Genomic DNA, 25,782 nt, shown 5'->3' with positions numbered 1-25,782 from the left:
AGGACAGCGATGTCAGGGGATTCGCCAGAGTCCCAGAGCAGAGCCTATACTAGCTCTCTGGATGGGACTCGGGCTCTGGGGAAGCCCCAGACATTGCTGTCAATATGAGGACATCGATGTCGGGGGATTCCTCAGAGTCCCGGAGAAGAGCCTGTACTAGCGCTCTGCTCGGGACTCCGCTCTGGGGAAGGCCCTGACAACACTCCATATATGGACAGCGATGTTAGGGAATTCCACAGAGTGCCGAAGCAAAGCCGATACTAGCGCTCTGCAAGGACTCCGGCTCTGGGGAAGCCCCAGACATCGCTGTCCATATGTGGACAGGGTGCTTGAGACCCCTGCTCTAGCAGATATTATCATGGTTAGGCCATGTCCTATTTTTTTGTTTACGTTTATAATGTACGTTGCGAAAGTTCCCGGCGCACATGCTAACAACATAGGGTTCTGTTGTCAGACAGAGGCCAAAAGAGTGCTATTCCATTCTGTGGGGTCCATCAAAAAAAGTATGTGTTAAATGTAAACTTTATTAATATGGTAGCCTATGGGCATCTGTTAACTATATACATCATGAGCTTTTCAAACTTCATGAGCTTCTATGACGTATCTGTTAAATATATGCTATTATAGCCTTGAACAGTTGTGTTAGATGGATACCTAACTGTGGCATACGTCACCTATAGGTTATAATGGTATCCATTTAATGGATACGTCATGAAAAGGGTCATAAAAGTTCATGACGTATCTGTTAAACACCATTATAGACTATGCATTATGGATGACACTGTTGGGCATCCATCACAGCCTACGTTTAACGTATACGTCAAGTGCCTTTCTCGGCGTATACATCAAATGTAGGCCAAAAACATGATGTTAACAATAAGGATATGTTTACAACTAAACGTACTTCAAGACCTTAGATGCACTTCTGTGTGATCTTTAGCACAAACCTACGTCTGCAAGTACTGTTTATCACCTTGTAGATTCACATTGTGATATTTGAGACTTTAAACTCCACGTCACGAGAAAAGCAGTAAAAACTGATAAGACTAAAGCTACTAATGTGAGAAATGTGTTGTATGCTTTTCTTCTTTCAATATGTCAATATGAATATGGAATCAATAGAAAATGTATTTTTAATTACTAGTTAAAGTAATGTTTTAGAAGGCTGATATCTTTATTCTTGCCTTTACAACGTATTGCTGTCAGTTCCTCAGTTCTCCAGTTCTCCATCTTTCTGTTATTTTTAAGATGAAAAGTCTTTTTAACAGCTACAATATGCCATTACTGTTGTGGCCAAGTTAGATAATAATGCCCTAGCTTGGAAGATGCTCTTGTTAATTATACTGTATTAACCACATCTATAAGCTACATTTTATTATAAGCTGATCATTTGTAACTTATTTTGAATCCTGCATAAGGCCTTATTCACACGGGTGTGTTTCTTGTCAGTGTGCTGTCCATTTTAACATTTCACTGCATGCTGACCTATGCAATTCTATTTGGCTTTTCACACAGCCTTGTTTTTCCACATGGCATGTCCTATTCTGGTCTGTTTTTGCGGACCAGTCCCGTCCATTAAAGTCTATTGGTGCGTTAAAAAAATGTTTTTAAAGCATCAATTGCTAAAAAAATGCAGATTAAAAAAAAAAGCCATTGAAATTAGTGCTTGCTGAGAAGAAACATACAAGAAAAACAGATGACACACAGAAACCCCACACACAGTCATATCCATGAAAAACTGCCCATTTTTTGCGGACGGAAATCCATTCCGTAAATAAGGCCTAAGGCCTCATGCACACGACCGTATTTTTGCCCACCCGTAAATACTGGCGTAAATACTTGGTCACACCTTTTCGACCCGTATTGCACCAGTATTTACGGACCCGTGCCTGTAAATACGAGTCCGATGTCACCAGTATTCCACCCGTATTTACGGGCACGTTTTTGGCTGCAAAATAGCACTGCACTAATCGGCAGCCCCTTCTCTCTATCAGTGCAGGATAAAGAGAAGGGACAGCCCTTTCTGTAATAAAAGTTAAAGAAATTCATACTTACCCGGCCGTTGTCTTGGTGACGCGTCCCTCTCTTCACATCCAGCCCGACCTCCCTGGATGACGCGGCAGTCCATGTGACCGCTGCAGCCAGTGATTGGCCTGTGATTGGCTGCAGTGGTCACATGGGCTGTAACGTCATCCCAGGAGGCCGGACTGGAGGAAGAAGCAGGGAGTTCTGGGTAAGTATGAACGTCTTTTTTTTTTTTTTTTTTACAGCTTTATCTATATTGTGATCGGTAGTCACTGTCCAGGGTGCTGAAACAATTACTGCCGATCGTTTAACTCTTTCAGCACCCTGGACAGTGACTATTTACTGACGTTGCCTAGCAACGCTCCCGTAATTATGGGTGCACACACACGTAGTCACCCATAATTACGGGAGCCCCATAGACTTCTATGGGCTGCCCGTGCCGTAATTACGGCCTGAAATAGGACATGTTCTATCTTTTTCAACGGCACGGGCACCTTCCCGTAAGCATACGGGGAGGTACCCGTGGCCAATAGAAGTCTATGGGCCCGTAATTACGACCCGTAATTCCGGGAGTTTTTACGGTCGTGTGCATGGGGCCTAAGTAGAGTTTGCCTCCTTTTATTTTCAACAAATTCAGGAAGATTCCACTTCTATTAATTATTAACTATTAATCGCACATTACCTCCCATCAAACTGTTATGTGCTGCTGTGTGCCTGCTGATAAATTGTGGTCCTGTATTTACTGTCGTCTCCTTTTGTCATTGATAGAATGTAAATGTAACGCTCATGCTGACAGCTGTCATTTTGACATGGATGTATGGCTGGCATCAGGCAACCGAAGTGGAGGGATATGTGACAACTGTCAGCACAACACAGAAGGGATACACTGCCAGAGATGTAAGCCAGGTTTCTTCCGTGATTTAAAGATCCTGTTCTCAGCACCAGATGCCTGCAAAGGTACTGCAAGTAGTATTATATAATCTTCTGCACGATTCCTACTGTTATTAATGCCTTTTACACTAAAAGCTCACTGTATACTTTGTGCTCTCCAGCCCATACATATGCAGTGTGCATTTTGGGTAGTGCTTCATGTTCGTATTCAATTATTCAGATAAATTGTAACAATTATGCATAATTGCATGGCACTACTTCATTGTTAGCTTAACTCCTGATGGTGTATTCACGGCTTTGTTGCCTTTTTTGTCGCGCTGCTGAAAACCGCACTGTAAAAAGACATATGTTTGTGCCGTCTCAAAACCTCCATTGTATTGAGGGATGCAGTCCTAGCTTGGAAAGCGGTTCGTAAGCTCTTTGACCTACCTCACCTGCTATCGAAACATATGCCGTTGGGCAGACACCCGGAATTCCTACCGGGAGTAGACAGTGGGGACAGATTTGCCTCTTGGGGGACGGCAAGCATTAATAACGCGACCTTATGCATATAGGGGAAAGGAGATGGTTAACCGGGGCGGAAATCACCACTAAACTTAGACCCTTAGAGGATAGGGTTAATTTTTTACAAGTTCTTCAGGTACGATCATTCTGCACCTCTAGGCTCAGGGATTTGAATAAGGAAGCCACCACTCACACTCTAGATGAGGTCATAGGTCCAACGACTGTGCGTGCGACTATTTCAGGGTTGTATAGAGCACTTGGGGATGGTTTTGTTCATCCACAGCCAAGGGCTAGATTCAAAGTCTGGGAACGATGGACTCAAGATCCAGGTATAGGCGAGATCATATTGGGGGGTTGGGAGACGGTACGGAAGAGTGTCATAAACGAGAGCTGGAGGGAAACCTATTTTAAATTAATGCATTCGGCTATATATGGCTTTAATATTTTGCCTTCACAATCCTTCCCCGACCGCATTACGTGTTGTCCCAAATGCAACACCCCCCTGACGAATTTGTGGCATGGAGTATGGGGGTGTGTTCATACGAAACGATACTGGGTGATGGTACACAAATATATTTCGGATCATTAGAAGGCGAAACTCCCAATGACGCCTCAGGCGCTGCTGTTCCACCAGGCGCGACCGCCGGAGGAAGAGGGTGCTCGAGGGGTGAGATCTCCTCCCTTGCTGGTACACACGATTTTACTGGTGGCCTTGAGATGCCTCCTTGGTAAATGGCTGGAAAAAGACACGCCGGGGTTAGATCTGATAGTGTCCCGTTTGAAACAGTTATTAGCTCTTGAGCCGGTGGAGATGGAAAGACGGAAAGAAACGGGAACCAAGAAGCTATTAGCTAAATGGCAAATATTCATAGAATCGCAGTGCACAGCGGTCGAGGTGGTGGAAATTGTTACGCCTTTCCGGCACACAGCGTGGTATCATACGCAGCTCTTGGCAGGCACTTTAGGAGGCTTGCAACTTTAATCTAGGTAGGGGATAGATGGGACGTAGCTACTCATTGATGACCTAAGTCGTGTTCAGGGATAGGGGAAGTCATGTTTTCAGTTGATATGAGGATCGAAACTTATGCCATGATTGTATGTCATGTTATGTTGTGTTTAATTCAATGTTAATTTGTTGACAGTTGAGTGCTGTGCACTTATGACGCAACCTTTGCGTGGAATGTTTATAAGAAAATGTGACAACTGTTAATAAAAAATGATGTTTTAAAAAAAAAAAAAAGCATATGTTTTTACAGCGATTTGCAGCAGTTTTTGTAGTTAGCATGGAAAATGAATGCGTTTTTGCAGTGTCGGTCACGTGGCAAAAAAGGTGGCAAATACGCACCGTGTGAATACACTACATTTCATGTCTATGTGTCATCAGTGTGTGTTGCATATTGGCATCCGTGTGCATTGCGTGTGGCATGCGTTTTTCACGTCCGTGAAAGCATGTCTTTGTAACTGGTGCGTGAAACCCGGACAACACGTGGATGTCGTCCGTGTGCTGTCCGTGGTTTTCAAGCACCCATAGACTTCAATGGGCGACTTGGTGCGCAAAAACGCACAACTATAGGACTTGCCGTGAGTTTGACGCAATGGACACTCGCTGCGTGAAAACTCACACATAAATAGCCCCATTGAATTTAAAGGGACCGTGTGCTGCGAGTTATTTCAACGCACAGCCCACGGACGAGGAACATGCTTGTCTGAATGAGCCCGAAGTGCCAGAATATTTTGGTCCTTAAAGCAGACCTGTCAATTAGCAAAATGTAGTCAATAAATTAAAAATAACTTTGTTTGGTAAAAAATTTCATTCTACCTGCATAGTCTTAAATTTCACATTGTGTGCTACATATGTAACTAAGGATTTGATTTTCTGCACCTCTGGAATTATTGGCATTCTGTTCTACAGCAATGTTAGAACAATTAATCTTGACATCCGTTGCAAGCAAAGTGTAATGTGGGACAGCTGCATTCTTATATATATATATATATATATATATACATATATATATATATATATATATATATATATATATATATTGCAAAAGTACTTTCCGGTATTTTTACAACACAAAATAGATCAAATGTGCTATGTACGAACTGTATTTTGCTGATGCCAGTTTTTAGAGGGAAGAGAGGCGGTGTTTGGTGGTGACTTCTTTATTGACCATATGCAATACAATTTTTATGCATTAGGATACCTTGATGTACAGTGACAATAATACTTAGAACTACTCTTCACCAAAACTGCAATGTGTAAACACAGTGTAAAATTATAGTTAGAGCAACTGTCATTTTAGAAATGGAGTCAGGGCTAAATAACTATATTCAGCCGCCACATCCTTTCCTCAATTAGACTTCTGGTGCAGTCAGACACTGCAGATTTTGTTGCAGAAATTCTGTGACTGAAAATCAGTTCCATTCACCTGCTGCCTGTGATAGAACCCTAGGGTCCCCTGCACATATCGTGCAATTGCTGGAGATTTTCAGCAATCTGCAGCAAAAATCGCAAGTAGGACATTACACTTAAAAAAATTAATTTAAAAAAATCGATACTTACATGGCCTAACGTTCCCATAATGACGCCTCACTCCTCCCTCGTCTGATCTTAGTGCTGCCGGCCTCCTGGGATGCCGGCCTCCTGGGATGACATTTAGTCCCATATAACCACTGCAATACTCATATAAACGTCATTCCAAGAGTCCCATCACCACTGGCACCAGCCCTGGGAAGAGTGACGCGTCGCTATGGCAGAGCAGGGGAGGTAAATATTGACTTTTATTTTTTTTCCCCTCATCTGGGGGTCCGCAGCTGCGTTTCTGGCTGAAAGTATGCACCAAATAAAACGTGATGGTGGGGACTTTCGGCCAGAATTCCCTGTGGTATATGAGTCGGATTTGCTGCTGAGTTTTCCGCAGCAATTCTGACCCGTGTGTCAGGGTGCCTTAGACTGTGCTGTTGCCTAGTTGTGCTGTCTAAGGGCCTGTTCACATCCGTGCTGGCTTCCTTTCAACCTTTCCGTCAAAGGAACAGATTACGGGAAGATAAACTATCGCTTACGTTTGTTTACCATTGATTTCACTGGTATTTTGTCTTTCAATTGGTATCGGTTTGCCTTTGTTCTGCTAGGTTTCCGTTTTTTTCACAGACTTGCGACAGACTGTAGTAATACATGGGGCACATTTATCAAATGAACTTCACCAAAATACATCATGTGTGTTAGAATAATAGCTGATGTAATGTGATATATTTATGAAACATAGGTGCCATTTCTAAGCCTATTCTGCAACGTTTTTGACAGATTTGCAAGATAGATGCATCAAAGGGGCATGATTCAACAGCTTACAATGGTTACACCAAAGTTATTACGGATTTACAAAATACTGACCTACATGTACAACAGCAATAAGGTGATGTAAGGCCTCATTCCCACGACAGGGTTTCCCGGCCAGGTGCCGGCCGTTCATAAATAGGCCGGCACCCGGCTGGATTAGGAATAATAGACCCCTAATGGGGCTATTCACACGACCGATTTTTTGACGGCCTGGAAAACCGTCCGTCAAAAAATAGGCTATGGGGCCGGGTAATACACGGCCATCACCGGGATGTGTCCCGAGTGATGGCCGGGTTTTCCTGCGCTTGCGCTCTATCTCCTCCTCCTCACAGCGCAGAGTGCATGTGAGGAGGAGGAGTTGATGCCATTCTGACGAATGGCTGTGCGCTTTACACTGTGTGGCAGGGCCAGGGTGTACAGCAGGTGGAAGGTGTCGCCCTGGCCCGGCGACACCTTCGATGGCGCCGCTAGCAGCTGCTGCTGCTGCGGCTGCTACTACTGTAGCGGCGCCACTATAGCAGAGCGGGGAGGTATCTCCCCGCTCCATGTGCTAGCCGCACTTTAGCTCCTTGAAGGAGCGGAATCCCTGTGTTTTCTGGGATTCCACTCCTGGACAGAGCGCTTGATGTCTCTGTCCATATCTGGGCAGTGACATCAGGGGAAACTCCTGAAGCGGAATCCCCGAACACATGGGGATTCCCCTTCAGGAGTTGCCGCTGATGTCACTGTCCAGATCTGCCCGGCCCGGCACGAATGCAAAACTTAATGCAAACCGGCCAAGCAGAATGGCCGATTTTACCGGCCGGCACTCTGGCTCGGGCGCGACCCGGTCGTGTGAATCCCGCCTAAGGAAGAGAGGTTTCTTTAGTCTTCTGTAAGCTGCACCAAATATATCATGTATTGTGTAAAATTTCAATAAATGTTGCACAATTTATATTAAATTAAACTAATTATGTTCTTCCTTTTATAAAGTGGTTTTCTTGCGACATTTGCTTGACATTTTTTATACGACTATTGCAAGAGAAAAATATCATTAAGGCCTCGTTCACACAGAGTTTTTTTGCAGGCGGAAAATTCAGCCTCAAAATTCTGTTTGGGATTTTGAGGCAGATTTTGTCCTTCCTGCATGTCGTTTGCCGCGATTTTCGCCGCGTTTTTCGCTCGCGCCCATTGAGTGCTACGGGCAGAAAAAACTCAGCGAAATACGCTTTCTCTGCCTCCCATTGATGTCAATGGGAGGTCAGAGGCGTAAACGCGCGAAGATAGGGCATGTCCCTTTTTCCCAGGAGGCGGTTTTACCGCTCGCGGGAGAAAACCGCCCCCGTCTCCCATTGAAATCAATGGGAGGCATTTTCGGCCGGTTTTTGACGAGTTTTGCGGAGCAGTTTCCGCTCCAAAAAGCTTGTCAAAATACTCTGTGTGAACAGGGCCTAAGAAGTACTTGGGGGGGGGGGGGGAATGTATCCAATCGTTGAATGTTGCTCTAGGGTTCTTAGCCCATTTTAGTAAAACCACTGGGGGTCAAATGTTAAAGCATCAGTATTTGTAAGGCCCGGCTCGTGATTTGCGGGCGGCCGTGGGTGACACTCTGCAGCCGTCCGAGCAGCAAGTCACGGCCCGTGCACACCACTACAGTCGTGTGCATGAGGCCTAAGCCAAAACTAGGAGTGGGATATAAACATAAAAAAAAGAGAATGAAAATATTTTTGTCTCTTCTGTTTTAGACCCACTCCTGCAGCTTACTTATACTGATGCAAAATATTGATGAAAACAACTGTGAAAGTTGCATTATCCCTCATTCACACTACAGGGTTTCCCGGCCGGGTGACGGCCGTTCATAAATCGGCCGTCACCCGGCTGCAGTAGGAACAATAGACCCCTAATGGGGCTATTTACACGACCGATTTTTTGGACGGCCCGGGAAACCTGGCCGTCAAAAAATGGGGCATGCCCTATTTTCGGCCGTTTACCCGGCCGCCCGGCTCCCATAGAAGTCTATTGGGCCGGGTAATACATGGCCATCACCGGAATGTGTCCCGAGTGATGGCCATGTATTCCGTCGCTCGCGCTCTCTCTCCTCCTCCTCACAGTGCAGTGCATGTGAGGAGGAGGAGGGTCTTTTTTTGCTCCCTTTAGGAGTCGGAATCCCCAATCCCCGGCCGGGGATTGAGGATTCCGCTACAGGAGAAGTGAGTGACTACACTGTCCATATATGGACACAGCAACGTCACTCACTTCTGAAGCGGAATCCCCGACTCTATGGCCGGGGATTCCGCTACAGGAGAAGTGAGTGACTACACTGTCCATATATGGACACAGCGACGTCACTCACTTCTGAAGCGGAATCCCCGACTCTATGGCCGGGGATTCCGCTACAGGAGAAGTGAGTGACTACACTGTCCATATATGGACACAGCGACGAAACTCACTTCTGAAGCGAAATACCCGACCCCGTGGCCGGGGATTCCGCTACAGGAGAAGTGAGTGACTACACTGTCCATATATGGACACAGTGACGTCACTCACTTCTGAAGCAGAATTCCCGACCTGTGGCAGGGAATTCCTCTCCAGGAGAAGTCAGTGACTACACTGTCCATATATGGACATTGAAGTCAGTGACTTCTCCTGGAAGGGGGGGATGGGTGCAACCTACAGGGGCTGTGTGGCATTACCTACAGGGGACTTGGTGGCATTACATACAGGGAGATGGGTGGCATTACATACAGGGGGCTGGGTGGCATTAACTGCAGAGGGCTGGGTGGCATTACCTGCAGAGGGCTGGGTGGCATTACCTGCAGAGGGCTGGGTGGCATTACCTGCAGAGGGCTGGGTGGCATTACCTGCAGGCTGCTGGGTGGCATTACCTGCAGATGGCTGGGTGGTATTACCTGCAAAGGGCTGGGTGGCATTACCTGCTGGGGGCTGTGTGGCATTACCTGCTGGGGGCTGTGTGGCATTACCTGCAGGGGGCTGGGTGGCATTACCTGCAAGGGGCTGGGTGGCATTACCTGCAGAGGGCTGGGTGACATTACCTGCAGAGGGCTGGGTGGCATTACATATAGGGGGCTGGGTGGCATTACCTGCAGGGGGCTGGGTGGCATTACCTACCAGGGGGACTGTGTGGCATTACCTACCAGGGGGGCTGTGGCATTATCTACAGAGGGCTGTGTGTGGCAACAAATTTAAATGAAATTCATCCGATTTTAAAACGGACCATGTGGTGTGAATGAGGCCTTAGGCCTCCTTCTCGAAGATGGCCATACAAGTTAGATAAATAGTAATTGGAGTGATTTGCAGCAAAATTCATTAAAACGCACAAGTCTCTTGACTGTGTTTCATTTTTACCTGTCTGACAGTTAGGAAGTGAAATCGACACCTTCCCGCAGCAGTTGTACCATTTCCACCTATGCCAGATAATAAATCTGGCCTAAACTACGTGTCCGTTGGAGACCACAGCCCCAATTATTGTCACTTTACAAATCTGGTGAGCGACAAGAAAAGTCACATTGTAACCGCTAAAATGTTGCATGCCATTATTTTGCTAAATTTTACCAGTACGGTTTACTCCAGCAAATATCTATCTGAATCGTGTTTAACCGCTTAAACAGGACCGGTCACCAGGTCCTAACAATCAATTGACATATATTACCTTTAGCCTGCTCCCTCCCTGCTTTCATCGCCGTAATTTTTTGTTCTGCTTCCTTCGTTCCTGAGTAATACTTCCTTGTTCTTTTGGCGCTCTATATGGTAATTCACTGTGGTTAGAGACAGCCTGTAATTTCTTTTACCACGTACCTCCCCTTATTCCTGGCTTCCTCTCGATTGAAGCGCTGTGATTTTTTTATTTTTGGCCCTCCCGTTTTCCAACTACAGACCCTGCTCTGCTTGGCACATAATATGCTAATTTTGAGTAAATGTACAGGGAGGAAGAGACCTAATCTCTTCCCAGTAGGCGTTGCCTCCTGCATCACTGTAAGGCTGTCCGCTCTGATTGGCAAATTAGCATAATAGGTGCCAAGCGGAGCAGGGGCCGTCGTGGGACAATAGGAGGGCCAAAAAAAAAAAAGTTACAACACTGGAATCGAGAGGATGCCAGGAATAAGGGGAGGTATGTGGTCTAAAAAAAAAGAAAAACCATGACAGTCCTCTTTAACCAACGGGGCGTGAACTACAATAAATATTCCCAGGTGGAGCAGACTCTGAAGCTGTCCAATCTGCACGAGGAAGCTTATAACAAGCCTTAGCCAGCGTGATATTGTGAGACCATGCTGGGAGAAGACTTCTCATCAAATACATTTGTCATAAGCTGTCTTGCGGTGGTTGGACAGCGTCTGAGGCAGTGATGATAGCTCCAGCATCCATTTTATCAAATCCAAACAATGACACCAAGGTGGGGGACAGACTTCACATCTATTTTTATCAATGACAGAAGCTAATAGTACTTCAAACAGTAGAATCTGGAACAAGATTGAATTTCCCTCCTCTACCAAGATTTTTAGCAATGTCTCAACCTTCAAAATATTTAAGAGAAAAGATAGAAAGTTGGAGTCCATAGTCAAAAACCCCTCCATCAAGACAAACCTGGTTATGTGCACAATTGATTTTGAAAGTTATTTTCTACCACATGTACGCTATCCCATCTTCCTCAAAAGAAGGTTTCAGTGTCTCCTATTCAGCATCTCTTCCGCCCCTATGGTGTTCTCAAAAGTCATGACAGAAATGATCTCTTACCTGAGACAACTAGACATCATCATAATTTCTTAACTAGATTACTTTCTTCTTGTAACAGACACTCAAACAGCTCTGGAAGAGAACTTATCTAAACAATATCTCTTCTTCAGAGCCTGGGTTAGATTAGAAACACAAAAATCAGATCTACTCCCCAGAAAGCAATTCTTCAGTATCCTAGACTCTACAGCTCAATTCTTTGTATTCTAGACAAGACTTAAAGGAGTTGTCTAGCTACATAATTTGTTTTTACAAAGACCATACAATGCTATAAAAGAAGAAACATTACCAAACCTCTGGCCCTCCAGTGCTGACGCTTCCTGGTTTTCCGACGGTCTCTGTTATTCCTACTCCAACGATGATTAGTCTATACGACACATCACCGCTAAAGCCAGTGATCAGCTGCAGCAGGAACATGTCGCCCCGACACATCATCGCTAGAGCAGAGACCGACGGTGGACCCGAGTAGCGTCAACACGGAAGCGGCAAGAGGTCGGTAAGGGGGGTGTTACTACTTTTGGTCTTTTTTTTATAGCATTGTGAAAAATTGTTATGTAGGTGGACAACCCCTTTAATAGGTAGAATTCTTCTCTTCAAGTCAAAAAAACAATCTGCACAGTGAGAGAAGCAATGGAATTGCTGGTAAGTCTGACAGCTTGTATCCTGGCTGTGGTATGGAGTCCGTTCCATTCAAGACAAACCCAAAAGTGTGTTCTCTAAAGTGGGACAAGAACCAAAATCCTCTGGACAGGAAAATTTTAACTTCCAACTATACCCTAACATTTAAAAAGAGGCATTGCCTGACACGAGAAGTCTATCTCCACATCTACAAATGTCCGTGAACTAGTTTGGGTTGCCTCTCTGCCAGGTGGACCGGAGATCTATCCCAAAAATAATCCAACTTCAGAGAACTCAGAGCTGTCTGGGAAATCATCAAAAGATCATCATCCTACCTAAAATCAGCATGAAAATATATTATGCGTCATGACTCATCACCATTACATGCGGATTTACCACTCGGATTTTCCTCAGAAATCCGCAGTGCAATACAGTACATGCGAAGTAAATGAGAACCCAATTAATCTCATCTACAAGTTGCTGAGTTTTTCCGCAGTTAAATCGACCTGCGATGTGTATTTCAAAATCTCAGCATGTCGATTTATCTTCGCCTCAGAATTGTATCTGACAAGTTAATTAAAAAAAAACACACCAAAATCCTCAGCATAAAACCGCTACGGTTTCCGCATCAAAATGTTGAAAATGCACCTAAAAATGCATAAAAAAACAATTCAGTGCAGATTTACCTTTGTTTATCTGCAATTTTGATGCAGATTTTCTGCACCAAATTACACAACGTGTGCATATAGCCTATGACGACAATGGGGCTCTTCAAAATCTTACACCAAAAATAATCTATTGGGCAGAAAAAAAAACTTCTTTCATTAACAATGATTCTGAGAGGAGTTGATAATTCTGTTGCAGACTTCCTAAACTGGAAAAGGTCTGGACCTGGATGAATGGTCTTTAACCCCTAGTTTGGGCCTTAAGGCTCAGAGCCCATTTTTCAAATCTGACATATTTCCCTTTATGTGGTAATAACGTCGAAATGCTTAAACCTATCCAAGCGATTCTGAGATTGTTTTCTCGTGACACATTGGGCTTCATGTTTGTGGTAAAATTTGGTCGATATATTCAGTGTTTATTGGTGAAAAATTGCAAAATTTAGAGAAAATTTGGAAAAAATAGCATTTTTCAGAATTTAAATACATCTGCTTGTAAAACAGACGGTTATACCACCCAAAATAGTTACTAGTTCACATTTCCCATATGTCTACTTTAGATTTGCATCGTTTTTTGAACATTCTTTTATTTTTCTTGGACGTTGCAAGGCTTAGAACCTAAACAGCAATTTCTCATATTTTTAAGAAAATTTCAAAAGCCTTTTTTTTAAAGGTACTTCTTCAGTTCTGAAGAGGCTTTGAGGGGCCTATGTATTAGAAACCCTGATAAAACACCCCATTTTAAAAACTAGACCCCTCAAAGTATTCAAAACCGCATTTAGAAAGTTTTTTAACCCTTCAGGCATTTCACAAGAATTAAAGCAAAGTGGAGGTGAAATTTGCAAATTTCATTTTTCTTGCTGAATTTCAATTTTATTCAATTTTTTTTCTGTAACACAGTGCATTCTGTGCATTAGTGCATTCTGAGGCCTCTTTTTTATTAGAATATATTTTAGGCAGCATGCCAGGTTTGAAGAGGTGTTGAGGTGCCAAAACAGTAGGAATCCCCGAATAGTGACCCCATTTTGGAAACTACACCCCTCAAGGAATTCATTTATGGTTGTTGTTACCAATTTGACCGCACAGTTTTTTCACAGCACCTATTTGAATTGGGCTGTGAAATTTAAAAAATGAAATTGTTTCCAATAAGATGTCATTTTGATCAAAATTTCTTATTTTCACAGGGAACAAAATACCCCATTTTGTTGCCCAATTTGTCCTTAGTGCGGCAATACCCCATTTGTGGTGATAAACTGCCGTTTGGGCCCATGGGAGGGCTCAGAATGAAAGGAGCGCTATTTGTTTGTTGGAGTCCAGATTTTGCTGGATTGGTTTTCGTGTGCCATGTTGCATTTGCAGAGCCCCAGAGGTATCAAAGCAATGGAAACCCACCAGAAGTGACCCCATTTTGGAAACTACACCCCTCAAGGAATTCAAATATGGTTGTTGTTACAATTTTGACCGCACAGTTTTTTCACAGCACCTATTTGAATTGGGCTGTGAAATGAAAAAAAATAAATTTTTTCCAATAAGATGTCATTTTTTATCAAAATTTCTTATTTTCACAGGGAACAAAATACCCCATTTTGTTGCCCAATTTCTCCTGAGTGCATCAATACCCCATTTGTGGCGATAAACTGCAGTTTGGGCCCATGGGAGGCCTCAGAAGTGAAGTAGTGCTGTGTGTTCTTTGGAGTGCAGATTTTGCTGGTTTGGTTTTCGGGTGCCATGTCGCATTTGCAGAGCCCCAGAGGTATCAAAGCAATGGAAACCCACCAGAAGTGACCCCATTTTGGAAACTACACCCCTCAAGGAATTCATTTATGGATAATGTCACCATTTAGACAACATAGTTTCTTCACAGAACTTATTTGAATTGGGCTGGGAATTAAAAAAAATATATATTTTTTCCAATAATATGTCGTTTTAGCTCAAAAATTCTTATTTTCACAAGAAATAAAATACTAAATTTTGTTGCCCAATTTGTCCTGAGTGCGGCAATACCACATTTGTGGTGATAAACTGCCGTTTGGGCTCATGGGAGGGCTCAGAACGAAAGGACCACCATTTGGCCTACTGGGGATTTTCTGGTGCGAAGTCATGTGTGCAGAAGCCCCAGTACAGTTGAAACCCGCAAGAAGTGACCCCGTTTTAAAAACTACACCCTTAAGGCATTCATCTAGAGGTGTAGTGAGCATTTTGACCGGAGAGATACACCCCATAAACTGTAATGTGGGTTCTCCCGGGTATGGCAATACCCTCAATGTGGCTGTTATCAGCTGCTTGGGCACACAGCAGGGCTCAGAAGGGAAAGATAAGGGGGATAAGCTGTGCGGAGTACATCAGGGTAAGTAGAATTGGGGTAAATTATAAATCAAGGGATGTATGATAAATTTTAAAACACTTTCATACAGAGCTCTGGTTTTTCGGGACACGCGTTACATTGATATATTGTGTCCTCCCTTATCCCCCTCTTATAGCAGACTTTGCACCTCTTTTGACTTTTTCCGTTCTTGCCAGTTTGGGGAACTTCTCCTGGAAAGTGTTGCCCTGGTACGATGTGTGGCCCCGCTTCCAGAAGTACTGGGTGCCCCCCCCCTTCCTGGTCCATAAAGATTAGGTTCTTGATAACCACCTCTTGAAATTCCAGGAAAGTTCCCCTCTGGCCTGTACATCGACGTAGCACGTACACATTGTACAATGCCATCTGTATGATGTGCACGGCCAGCTTCTTATACCACACCGCATGGCGCTGTAGGGCTTCAGGACTTGATCTGACAAGTCCACCCCTCCCATGTACCTATTGTAGTCCAGGATGCAGTCTGGTTTGGGGGTCTCTGTACTGGTACCTCGTACAGGTACATGGGTACTGGTGTGACATCTCTCTTGTCCTTGTACTTGACACACAATATGTTGCTGCTGGATTGTGCCCTGCTCTCACCCCTTCTTGTTTGCCCTGCAGAGTCTTAGGGAGGCCTCTCAGATTTCTTCTAACAGTGCCGCATGCCACAGAACTGGAAGCGAGGCAGTTGAAGAGTGGGACGCCGGTATAAAAATTATCCAGGTAGAGGTGGTAACCCTGGTCCAGCAGTGGGTGCACCAAATCCCACACAATTTTTGCATTAACTCCCAGTAAGGGGGGGCATTCTGGGGGCTGAATACTGGTGTCCTTGCCTTCATATATCCTAAACCTGTAGGTATACCCTGATGCACTCTCGCACAGCTCATACATCTTCACCCAATACCTTGCCTTCTTACCCGGCAGGTACTCGCGGAATTGAACCCTCCCTTTAAAATCCACCAAGGACTCATCAATAGAAATACACTTCTCTGGGGTGTATGCTTGGGAAAACCGGGCACTGAAACGGTCTAATAGGGGTCTCCGTTTATACAAACGGTCAAAACTGGGGTCATCTCGGGGTGGGCACGGCTCATTATCAGTATAATGTAAGAAGCGAAGTATTGCCTAATTTATTTATTTTTTTAGGTTCTAGTTCAGTTCTGCAGTTGCTTTGATGGACCTATATATTAGAAACCCCTATGAAACACCCCATTTTAGAAACTAGACCCCTCAAAGTATTCACAACAGCATTTAGAAAGTTTATGAACCCTTTAGGTGTTTCACAGGAATTTAGAGCAAAGTAGAGGTGAAATTGAAATATTTTTTTTTGTCAGAAAATCCTCTTTATACCATTTTTTTTATAACACAAAAGGTTTTACCAGAGAAACGCAACTCAATACGTATTGCCCAGATTCTGCAGTTTTGAGAAATATCCCACATGTGGCCCTAGTGCGGTAATGGACTGAAGGAGCGGCCTCAGAAGCAAAGAAGCGCCTAGTGGATTTTGAGGCCTCCTTTTTATTAGGCACCATGTTTGAAGAGGTCTTGTGGTGCCAAAACAGTGGGAAAACCCCCAAAAGTGACCCCATTTTGAAAACTAGACCCCTTGAGGAATTCATTGCAGTTTTCATGGGGTGCATGTGAGTTTTTGATCAGTTTTTATTCTATTTTTAGGTGGCGTGGTGACTAAAAAACAGCAATTCTACTATTGTTTTTTTATTCTATTTTTTTTACACATCTTTTTTTAACTTTTTTTTTACTTTATTACTTTGTCCCACTCTCACTTCGTCAGGACCCACTTGGCTTCCGTCGATGGCAGAGCCGGACGCTATTGTTTGGTGTCCGGTTGCCATCGTTACCATCGCCAGCCGCTATCGTGTAGCAGGCCGGCGATGGTAGCTTAACCCCTAAAAAGCCGTGATCACTATTGAACATGGCTTTTAAGGGGTTAATAAGCAGGGACACAGCGATCGGTCCCTGCTATAGGAGCCTGTGACAGCTGCTGTACGAGACAGCAGCTGTCACAGCTCCTGCATGTGTCGGGAGGACGGCCGAAATGGCCGTTACTCCCGCGACGTAATAGTCCGTCGCTGAGCGCTAACGATGCAGTTAGCGCGACGGATTATTACGTCGCTGAGCGGGAAGGGGTTAAACCCTGAGGTATTCCTTCAGATTACACCAAGATCTAGATCACCTTCAACTCTCTGCTTAGATTCTGAAAGGGCCATTCTGAAAAAGGACTCTCTGACAAGGTTATATCTACTCTGCAATTAGGTAGGAAAAAAGTAACCTCTGCAAGCTGGAAAAAAAAAGACTTTTTATATAGAATAGAAATGTACAGAAAGAGAATACTAAACCCCTCAAAAACAGACATTGCTCAGATTTTGGACTGTCTCCAGAATGGGTCAGAACTGGCTCTGAGGCCTTATTCAGACGAACGGGAAATACGTCCGTGCAAAAAAAGTCACGACATGTCCGTTCTTTGGGCGTTTTTTGCACATCACGCACCCATTGAAGTCAATGTGTGCGTGAAAACCACGCATGCCACACGGAAGCACTTCCGTGTGACGCGCGTGACTCGCACAACAGATGTGAAAAGGATGCTTACAAACATCCAAACGGAGTGTCATAATGATGGTGGCTGCGCGAAAAGCACACAGCCGCGCATCATATGCTGAGGCCACACGGAGCTCTTAAGTGCCTTTTGCGCAGGCAAAACGCCACGTTTTTGCGTGCGCAAAAACGTCACGCTCGTGTGAATCCAGCCTTAGGCAAACCACACTAATGTTGCATATTTCAGCACTCTGCTCCTTTATTGACTGTTGTCTTGCTGAACAAAAGTGGATAAAAAGGTTTGTTACGGCTATTTCCAGATTGAGAGCTTCTCTTAGATCTTCAGTTCCCCAGTGGAATCTGAATTTGGTTCTGTCAGCATGAACTTCTAGTCCTTTCGAACATTTTCAGCAGGTCCATATTAAATATGTCACATAGAAAACAACCGTCTTCATTGATGACCTCAGCCAGGGATATCAGAGAGATGCAGTATTTTACTATTTTTTTTATTAACCCTACCTTACTGTTCTTTGCAATAAGTAATTCTTAAAGGGGCTCTGCAGCAGCATCGGCGTTTGCAGGTAAGTCGATGTAGCTACTTACCTGCAAACGCTGATGCTGCTGCAGAATCAACTGTAGCCTCTGGTGCCGACACGATGCAGGACCTGTGAGTGACGTCACAGATCTGCACTGCCAGAAGCTGGGCGTTGTGAAGAGAAGTGGATGATACTTCTCTTCAGAACGCCCAGCTATTAAAAGTAGTAAACACGCCCCGATGTACACACATAATACACGCCCAGTTGTACTTTTACTTTTCAACACGCCCAGTTGTACTTTTGCAAGCCTCATTTGCATAAATACGAAAATGGTCATAACTTGGCCAAAAATGCTCGTTTTTAAAAAATAAAAACGTTACTGTAATCTACATTGCAGCGCCTATCTGCTGCAATAGCAGATAGGGGTTGCAAAATCTGGTGACAGAGCCTCTTTAAGTTAGACTCTTCCTTTTTACCCTTGTTTTCTTCTGATTTTCATAGATCTTAAGAGATCTTGCAGCCAGCCTTTTGCCAAAATTTTAAAAAACAACAAGAATTACATACATTGGACATCAGTAGAATAATTCTCCAATACATGGACATAACAAAATTCTGGAGAAAAGATTTTAATCTCTTTATTCAGTTCAGGACCAAAAAAAAGGAATAAAGCATCTAAAAAAAATCATGGCCCGCTGAATAAGAGACGTTGCTGCATGCTACAGGTCCTTTTAAATAAAGAAGTTCCATACTCAGCGGGTGACAGCTGTGTTATACAGTCGACACCTCACTGCAACGGGTGAAATAAAGCATCACTTTGATTTTGGCCATTTAACACCTTAAATGCCGCAGTCAATCGCGACCGTGGCATTTAAATTGTTAGAGTCAGGGGGGGGGGGTGCCCCCTCCAACACGCCATCACACCCCCCTATGATGCGATCAGCTGGTGACAATGATTGTCATGGCAGCCTGGGGGACTAATGATGGCACCCAGGTCTGTTATCTTTGTACTCCTTTGAAGCCCTGCCTCTGGAAGGGGCTTCAAAGAAGACTGTCAGAATCACAATATACTGCAATACATTAGTATTGCAGTATATCATGCAAGCGATCCAACGATTGCTGCTTCAAGTCCCCTAGGGGGACTAATAAAAAAATGTAAAAAACAGTTCAATATTTATTTATTTTTTGATGTTCCAAAAAAAAAAAAAGGATTAAAAGTTAAAAAAAAAAACGTTTTCCCATTTTTTACCCTAAAGCAACGTTAAAAAAAATAAGAGTTAACATAACTAGTATCGCCGCATCCGTAAAAGTCCGAACTATCACAATATAGCTTTGTTTAACCTGCTGGGTAAACGCAGTAAAAATAAAATAAATAAATAAATATATATGTATATATATATATGTAAAAGATTGCTGTTTTTTAGTCACCTTAGCTCTAAAAAAAAGTGATCAAAAGTCGCATGTACCCCAAAATGATATCGGTGATAACTATAGCTCACCCCCCAAAATTTAAGCCTTCACACCACTAAATTGATGGAAAAATAAAAAAAGTTATAGCTCTCAGAATATGGTGACACAAAACATTTTCTTTTTAGCAAATTGTTTTATTTTTTTAAAAAGTGGTAAAACATAGAACAAAACATATAGATTTGGTATCGCCTAAATCAAATAAACCTGTAGAATAAGGTGAATATGTAGTTTTTACCGCCTGATGGACTCCGTAAAAACAAAATATCCCCAAAATATGAATTGCTGGTTTTTGCCCATTTCAACCCACAATTATGGGTTTTTTCAGCTTCCCAGTAAATTATGTGGTACAACAAATGAAGCCATGAAAAACTACAACTTGTCCCGCAAAAAGAAAGCTCTCCTATGGCTACGTCGACAAAGAAATAAAAAAGTTATGGCTTTTTGGAATGCGGGGAGGAAAAAATTAAAATGAAAAAACTCAAATTGGCCGTGTCCTTAAGGGGTTAATATACTTGTATAATAACCATTTTAAATGTTACTTGCATAGATATTGTCCAGTGTAGTAATTTGAAAACATTGAGTGGAGGGACCCATTAAACCACTCTCTGTTCCTGCCCTACAGAGGTCAAGGGTACATTACCTGTTGTGCCCTTATAAAGGACTCATGAAAACTAAATTACTGGTAGGTACCAATTTCCATCCATCAAAAAACGAAATCTGTGGCATGCTCAACCGGACTCTATATAGAAAGTGTCCCCTAGAAGCTTTGCTCTGTACATTAAAGTCAGACGAAATCTGTATAGCAGCATAGGAGACTGTATGACTCCGTACTAAAGGAGCCGTACAGGCTCTGTACATAGGGCTCTACTTTGGGCATGAGCCCAACGGCTAAAGTTGCCGGATTACTCGCTGTTTCCCTATGGAAACGCTATGCGACAATATTAGTCATGGAGTGGTTGCAGTAATCCTGTGATTCACGCGCAACCCGTTGAGCCTTAGTCTACGAAATATAACTAGTAAACATTGCCGCCAAGGGTTAATCCACTTATAAAATACTGGATTGTTCTTGTAAGCTACCTCACATGTTGTGCAGTGTGCAGGTGTCTGGCATGTCTATAGAAAGGTGAAAGAAAGTGTTACTAACATGAATAGTCCGGTGTTAGTGCCAAGGTAAACAGAGACTGAATACAAGACGTGTTCGAAAGATTGCACAAGATTTGAATAGCTCAAACCATTCATATAATGCATACATTGTAACTTTCCTAAACTGGAAGTAATACTTAGACTGAATTACCTAATTCAAAATTAATCCGCAATAATTCAATTAAAAATTATATTACTATTATTGTTATCAGAGGACACAGGCCAGAATGATTTATTTTTAACCTGGCACATTTGCCCTCACTTTTTTTCACATCTTTATTAACAAAATTAAAATAAAGATTAAAGTGGATCTGTCATCAAACTATATCCTGCTCTATTTAAGCGCAGCATAGTGTGGGAAAAGGTCTGCACTTCTATTAGCCCAAACTGCTAAAAAAAAAATATATTATGGCTAATAGGAGCTATTAATGCATACGGCTGACTCATAGTTTTGAATCTAATGTATTCTATAACTCTTAATGCAAACAGTGCAGTATTGATGCAGTTTGTAATGTGATTTTTGCTGGCATAAGCAAGTAAAGAATAAAGGGAGACATTGGGGTATATTCACATGAGGCAGCTTTGTTGCATGAACGTCTGCATTGGTCCTGCAAAAATACATGCCCACACTACAAAACTGATTATTACCGTGTTTCCCCGAAAGTAAGACAGTGTCTTACTTTCTTTTTATCCCCAAAAGCCCCACTATGTCTTACTTTCGGGGTATGTCTTATATTGGAAAAAAATTGTCGAATTATTATTTTTTTTTTTTTCACAAACTTTATTTAACTGTTTTACATTTTTTTTTTTAGTCCCACCAGGGGACTTCACTATGCGATGTGCCGATCGCATATATAATGCTTTGGTATACTTAGTATACCGAAGCATTATTGCCTGTCAGTGTAAAACTGACAGGCAACCTATTAGGTCATGCCTCCGGCATCGCCTAACAGGCAGATGCTGAAGGCAGACCTGGGGGTCTTTGTTAGACCCCCGGCTGTCATGGAAACCCGACGGCGACCCGCGATTTGTTTGCGGGTGCGCCGATCGGGTGACAGAGGGAGCTCCCCCCTCTGTCAAACACATTAAATGCCGCTGTCACTATTGACAGCGGCATTTAATGGGTTAAACTGCCGGAATCGGCGCGCGCTTCGATTCCGGCAGTTGCAGCAGGAGCCAGGCTGTGTATAACAGCCGTGCTCCGGCCGCTGATCGCGTGGGTACAGTCTCAGTACCCGCGCCATCACAGGACGGCGCGGTGACGTATGGAGAGGGGGGCGGCGCGGAAGTGGGCAGGAGGCGGCAATACCCCCGTGTTTCCCCGAAAGTAAGACATATGTCTTACTTTCGGGGTACGGCTTATATTAGCCGACCCCCCTGAAACCCCCGATACGTCTTCCAATCGGGGGTGTCTTACTATCGGGGAAACACGGTAGTTGTAGAAATTTCTGCAAGACATCTGCTTCATGTGATATACCCTTATTTTGGGCTCACTAGTTGTTGTTGTTTTTTTTAATCATTAAAAGTATTGTAACTGTTCTCTGAGAAGAAGTCCTATTTCATACTTTTATTAGATCCACAAAAGAAAGTTCTAAAACTGTTCTTTATAGTTAAATGTTTAGTGGTGTTATGTTTTATTTTTATTGTATCTTTTCCTATAAAAGAATTAAAGATTTTTTTTCCATCTGGGACATTTAGAACATATCTTCTGGGAACCGTACCTTGTCCTGCTCTTGCTGCTGTCTGGCCACTTACTGACAAGGCGGTTCGGGAGTATGTAAATAGCCAAACTTTCTGATCTATGCGGTTTCCTGAACTCCCATAAAAGTGAATGGGGGATACAGAAACATCGTAGCTTACTGTGCTACACTGTTTCTGGAACTTCCATTCACTACTTTTGGAGTTATGGATACAGTGTGGCTCATGCTAGCTTGGCTGTTTCCGTACTCTTGACCACCGCGTCAGTCAGTGGCCGGAGAGCAAGACTTGATGGGTGGTCATGGGGCAAAGTTCTAGAGAGAGAACATTTATGGCATATCCTGTGGATATATGTTACACTAAGGAAGTGTAAAGGATTTGCCTGACACAGCTTCTGTGTCGACGCCCGTGGTTAATCAGCCTGCATCTGTTCCTAGGCCTGCTAGAGTGACTCGATATGCTACCACTCAGGCTGGTAGGCTGAGGAGTGGGAGAGCCTATTGCAGCCTGGCCAGACGGTTCTAGCTCCCGCCCTTGAGCTACTTATACCTTCATTTGCTGCTTGTCCTTTGCCAGTGATTCTCCTGTTTCCTGGCTCTGCTTTTACTATTGACCTCTGCTTAATATTGACCCTGGCTTGACTGACTATTCTCCTGCTCTTCATTTGTTATAACATACACTCCTGGTTTGACTCGGCTAGTCCACTACTCTGTTGCTCACGGTGTTGCCGTGGGCAACTGCCCCACTTCCCTTGCTTTTGTGTACCTTGTCTTGTTTTGTCTGTCGTGCACATATTCAGCGTAGGGACCGTCGCCCAGTTGTACGCCGTCGCCTAGGACGGGCTGTGCAAGTAGGCAGGGACTGAGTGGCGGGTAGATTAGGGCTCACCTGTCTGTCTCCCTATCCTGACATTACAGGAAGGAGTAATTATAAAACGTAGCTTTTAATGAGCTGATATAACGTGGGGTAACACACATTTGATTACATAACATTTACCGACATACAAAACATATAGGTGTCTAAATGGCACTGGGATAGAGGTTCCTTTGTATTGTGTGCTCTCTAGTAGGGGCAATCTATGATCAGAGTCTTGTACTGAGGATCACATCTGTCCCCTATAGTCATACTGATCTAGCCCTGTATTAGGTGATACTATTGGGCTACCATTCTGAAAGGAATGACCCTACTACAGCAGGAACCTATCCCTAATATTCTCTTCTATTGTTCCCTAACTGTAGAACTCTGTTAAAACACTGCTCCCATCTTCCTAGAACTTAGGACCCCGTTCACCTTTCCTGCGCCTTCGGGTAAAGCGGAGGTGAAAACAATGTGCCGGCTCCGGTCCTCCCTGAGCTCCCCAGCCGGCTGCTGCACCTGTGTAACAGGAATCCCTCTGCTTCTTAGTGTGTGTTCCATGGTGGAATGCACGTGTACGTCACTTCAGGAGTGATGTACTTTCGTTTGTTCACGCTGGAAGAGTCATGGCGGCGCCCTGTTACCTGCGCACGTATGGAATGGGCTTCAGTTGCAGAGCTTCCAACAGTAGCAGAGGAGGAGCTTGCTACCGATTGGTAGTCATCATCAGGCTAGTCCCGGTGTTCCAGTTTAAAGGTCTCCCGGACATGAGGCCTCATTCTCTCAGGTAGGACTGTTTGTATCAGTCCTATCTTGCCTGCACCATGCCTGAGTCTGAGAAACCTGCCTCCAAACCCAATGTGGTGGAGCCTAGCGTGTTTCCCAACCCAGTAAGTATTGTAGTTATGGGAATATTTGTATGGGGATTAGTTACCTAACTATTTGCCTCCTTATTGTTGTTTCAGTGTGAGATATCTAGGAAGCCTAAGAGAACCCCGATTCCATAAATGTGCCAAATATCACAAAAAACTATCATCTAATAACAAAAAGCCCCTATGCCATTCCTGCACAGAGAATATCATCAGGGAGGATCAACCATGATTTATGGAAAAGATTATGGGAATGGTCAAGCATGAGATCCAATCTTCTTTGGCCTCCTTCTCTCAGGCATATTTTCCCTCTCAGTCTCCTCCCACACCTATGAAAAGGAAAATGGTGGTAGAAGAGGATTCAGGGTCTGAAGGGGGTAGTTACCTTCCCTCTCTATTGGGTAATATCACATAGGAAGGGGAACTGCCAGGACCCTCTGCTCCCCAAAAAGAAGAAAAGCATTACTTTTCAAATGAAAATATGTAAGAGCTGCTTAATGCAGTAAGAAGCACTATGGGGGTAGCAGAGATAGAAAAAACTCATACAATCTGGGACGAAATGTTTGCTGGACTACGGGCAAAAAAGAAACTATGTTTTACCATCCATGAGAATCTTCAAGGACTCTTTTAAGATGAATGGAAGTTTCCCAAAACACAAGTCCCTTGCCAGCGGAATTAAAAGATAGATTTTCACTGGAAGAAGACACATTAAAATGGATGAAAGTGCCAAAAATTTACATCCAAGTTGCTAAAGTGGGAAAAAAGACTATCCTACCCTTTGCAGATTCTTCACAGTTAAAAGACCCACTACATAGAAAGGCTGACAGACTATTGAAAAAGTCATGGGAAGCTTCATCTGCCCTACTACAAGTAAATATAGGGACAACCTGTGTCGCAAGATCCATCTTTAGATGGTTAGATCAGTTAGACGTTTACCTAAGGGAAGGGATCCCTAGAGAGGACACAATTGCTTCCATTTCATTACTAGCTAAAGCAACAGGGTTCCTAGCTGATGCGTCAGCTGAATCCATTAGGATCGCTTCTAGAGCAGGAGTGCTTTCTAACACAATTAGAAGAGCCCTCTGGCTAAAAATGTGGACAGGGGACCTTCTGTCAAAAACAAAACTATGTTCCATCCCCTTCCAAGGGGAATATGTGTTTTGGCCGCACCTAGATGACATTTTGGAGAAAGCTTCCGATAAAAGGAAGACACTTACGGAACCTAAAGTTCCAAAGAAAAAGCAGTCCTTTCGTCCCTTTCGTGGTCAGTCACGAAATTATAGAGGGAAAGGCAAAACTGGTAGATGGAGCTATCAAAAAGGTGGAAAAGGAAGAAACCTCTTCCTTAACCAAAATAAATCATACCAGGATAAACAATGACTCCAAGATTGTGGGGGGAAGATTCTTGAAACATCTAGTACAGTGGAACTGGATAGCAAAGAACCAGTGGATTCTTTCTTCTATAGAGGAAGGGTTCAAGATAGAATTTATCTCCTATCCTCCCAGAAATATGGTTGTCACATCCCTTCAAGATGCTTCACAAATAATAGCACTA

The 25,782-nt window shown here is 43.5% G+C and overlaps 1 protein-coding gene across 2 annotated transcripts in view; it reads left to right on the top strand.

Annotated features, from left to right (window-relative positions):
* Positions 1-25,782, top strand: part of NTN4 (netrin 4) — a 341,311-nt gene that overhangs the window by 220,887 nt on the left and 94,642 nt on the right. For both annotated transcript variants that reach the window (XM_075856856.1, XM_075856857.1), the window contains exon 5: positions 2,794-2,982. In XM_075856856.1, the coding sequence (XP_075712971.1) occupies positions 2,794-2,982 (189 nt within the window). The remainder of the gene's footprint in view (positions 1-2,793; positions 2,983-25,782) is intronic.

The sequence above is a fragment of the Rhinoderma darwinii genome, chromosome 3 (genome assembly GCF_050947455.1).
Source record: "Rhinoderma darwinii isolate aRhiDar2 chromosome 3, aRhiDar2.hap1, whole genome shotgun sequence".
NCBI lineage: Eukaryota > Metazoa > Chordata > Amphibia > Anura > Rhinodermatidae > Rhinoderma > Rhinoderma darwinii.
The sequence above is the reverse complement of the archived record's forward strand: the minus strand, read 5'-3'. Positions and strand labels throughout refer to the sequence as shown.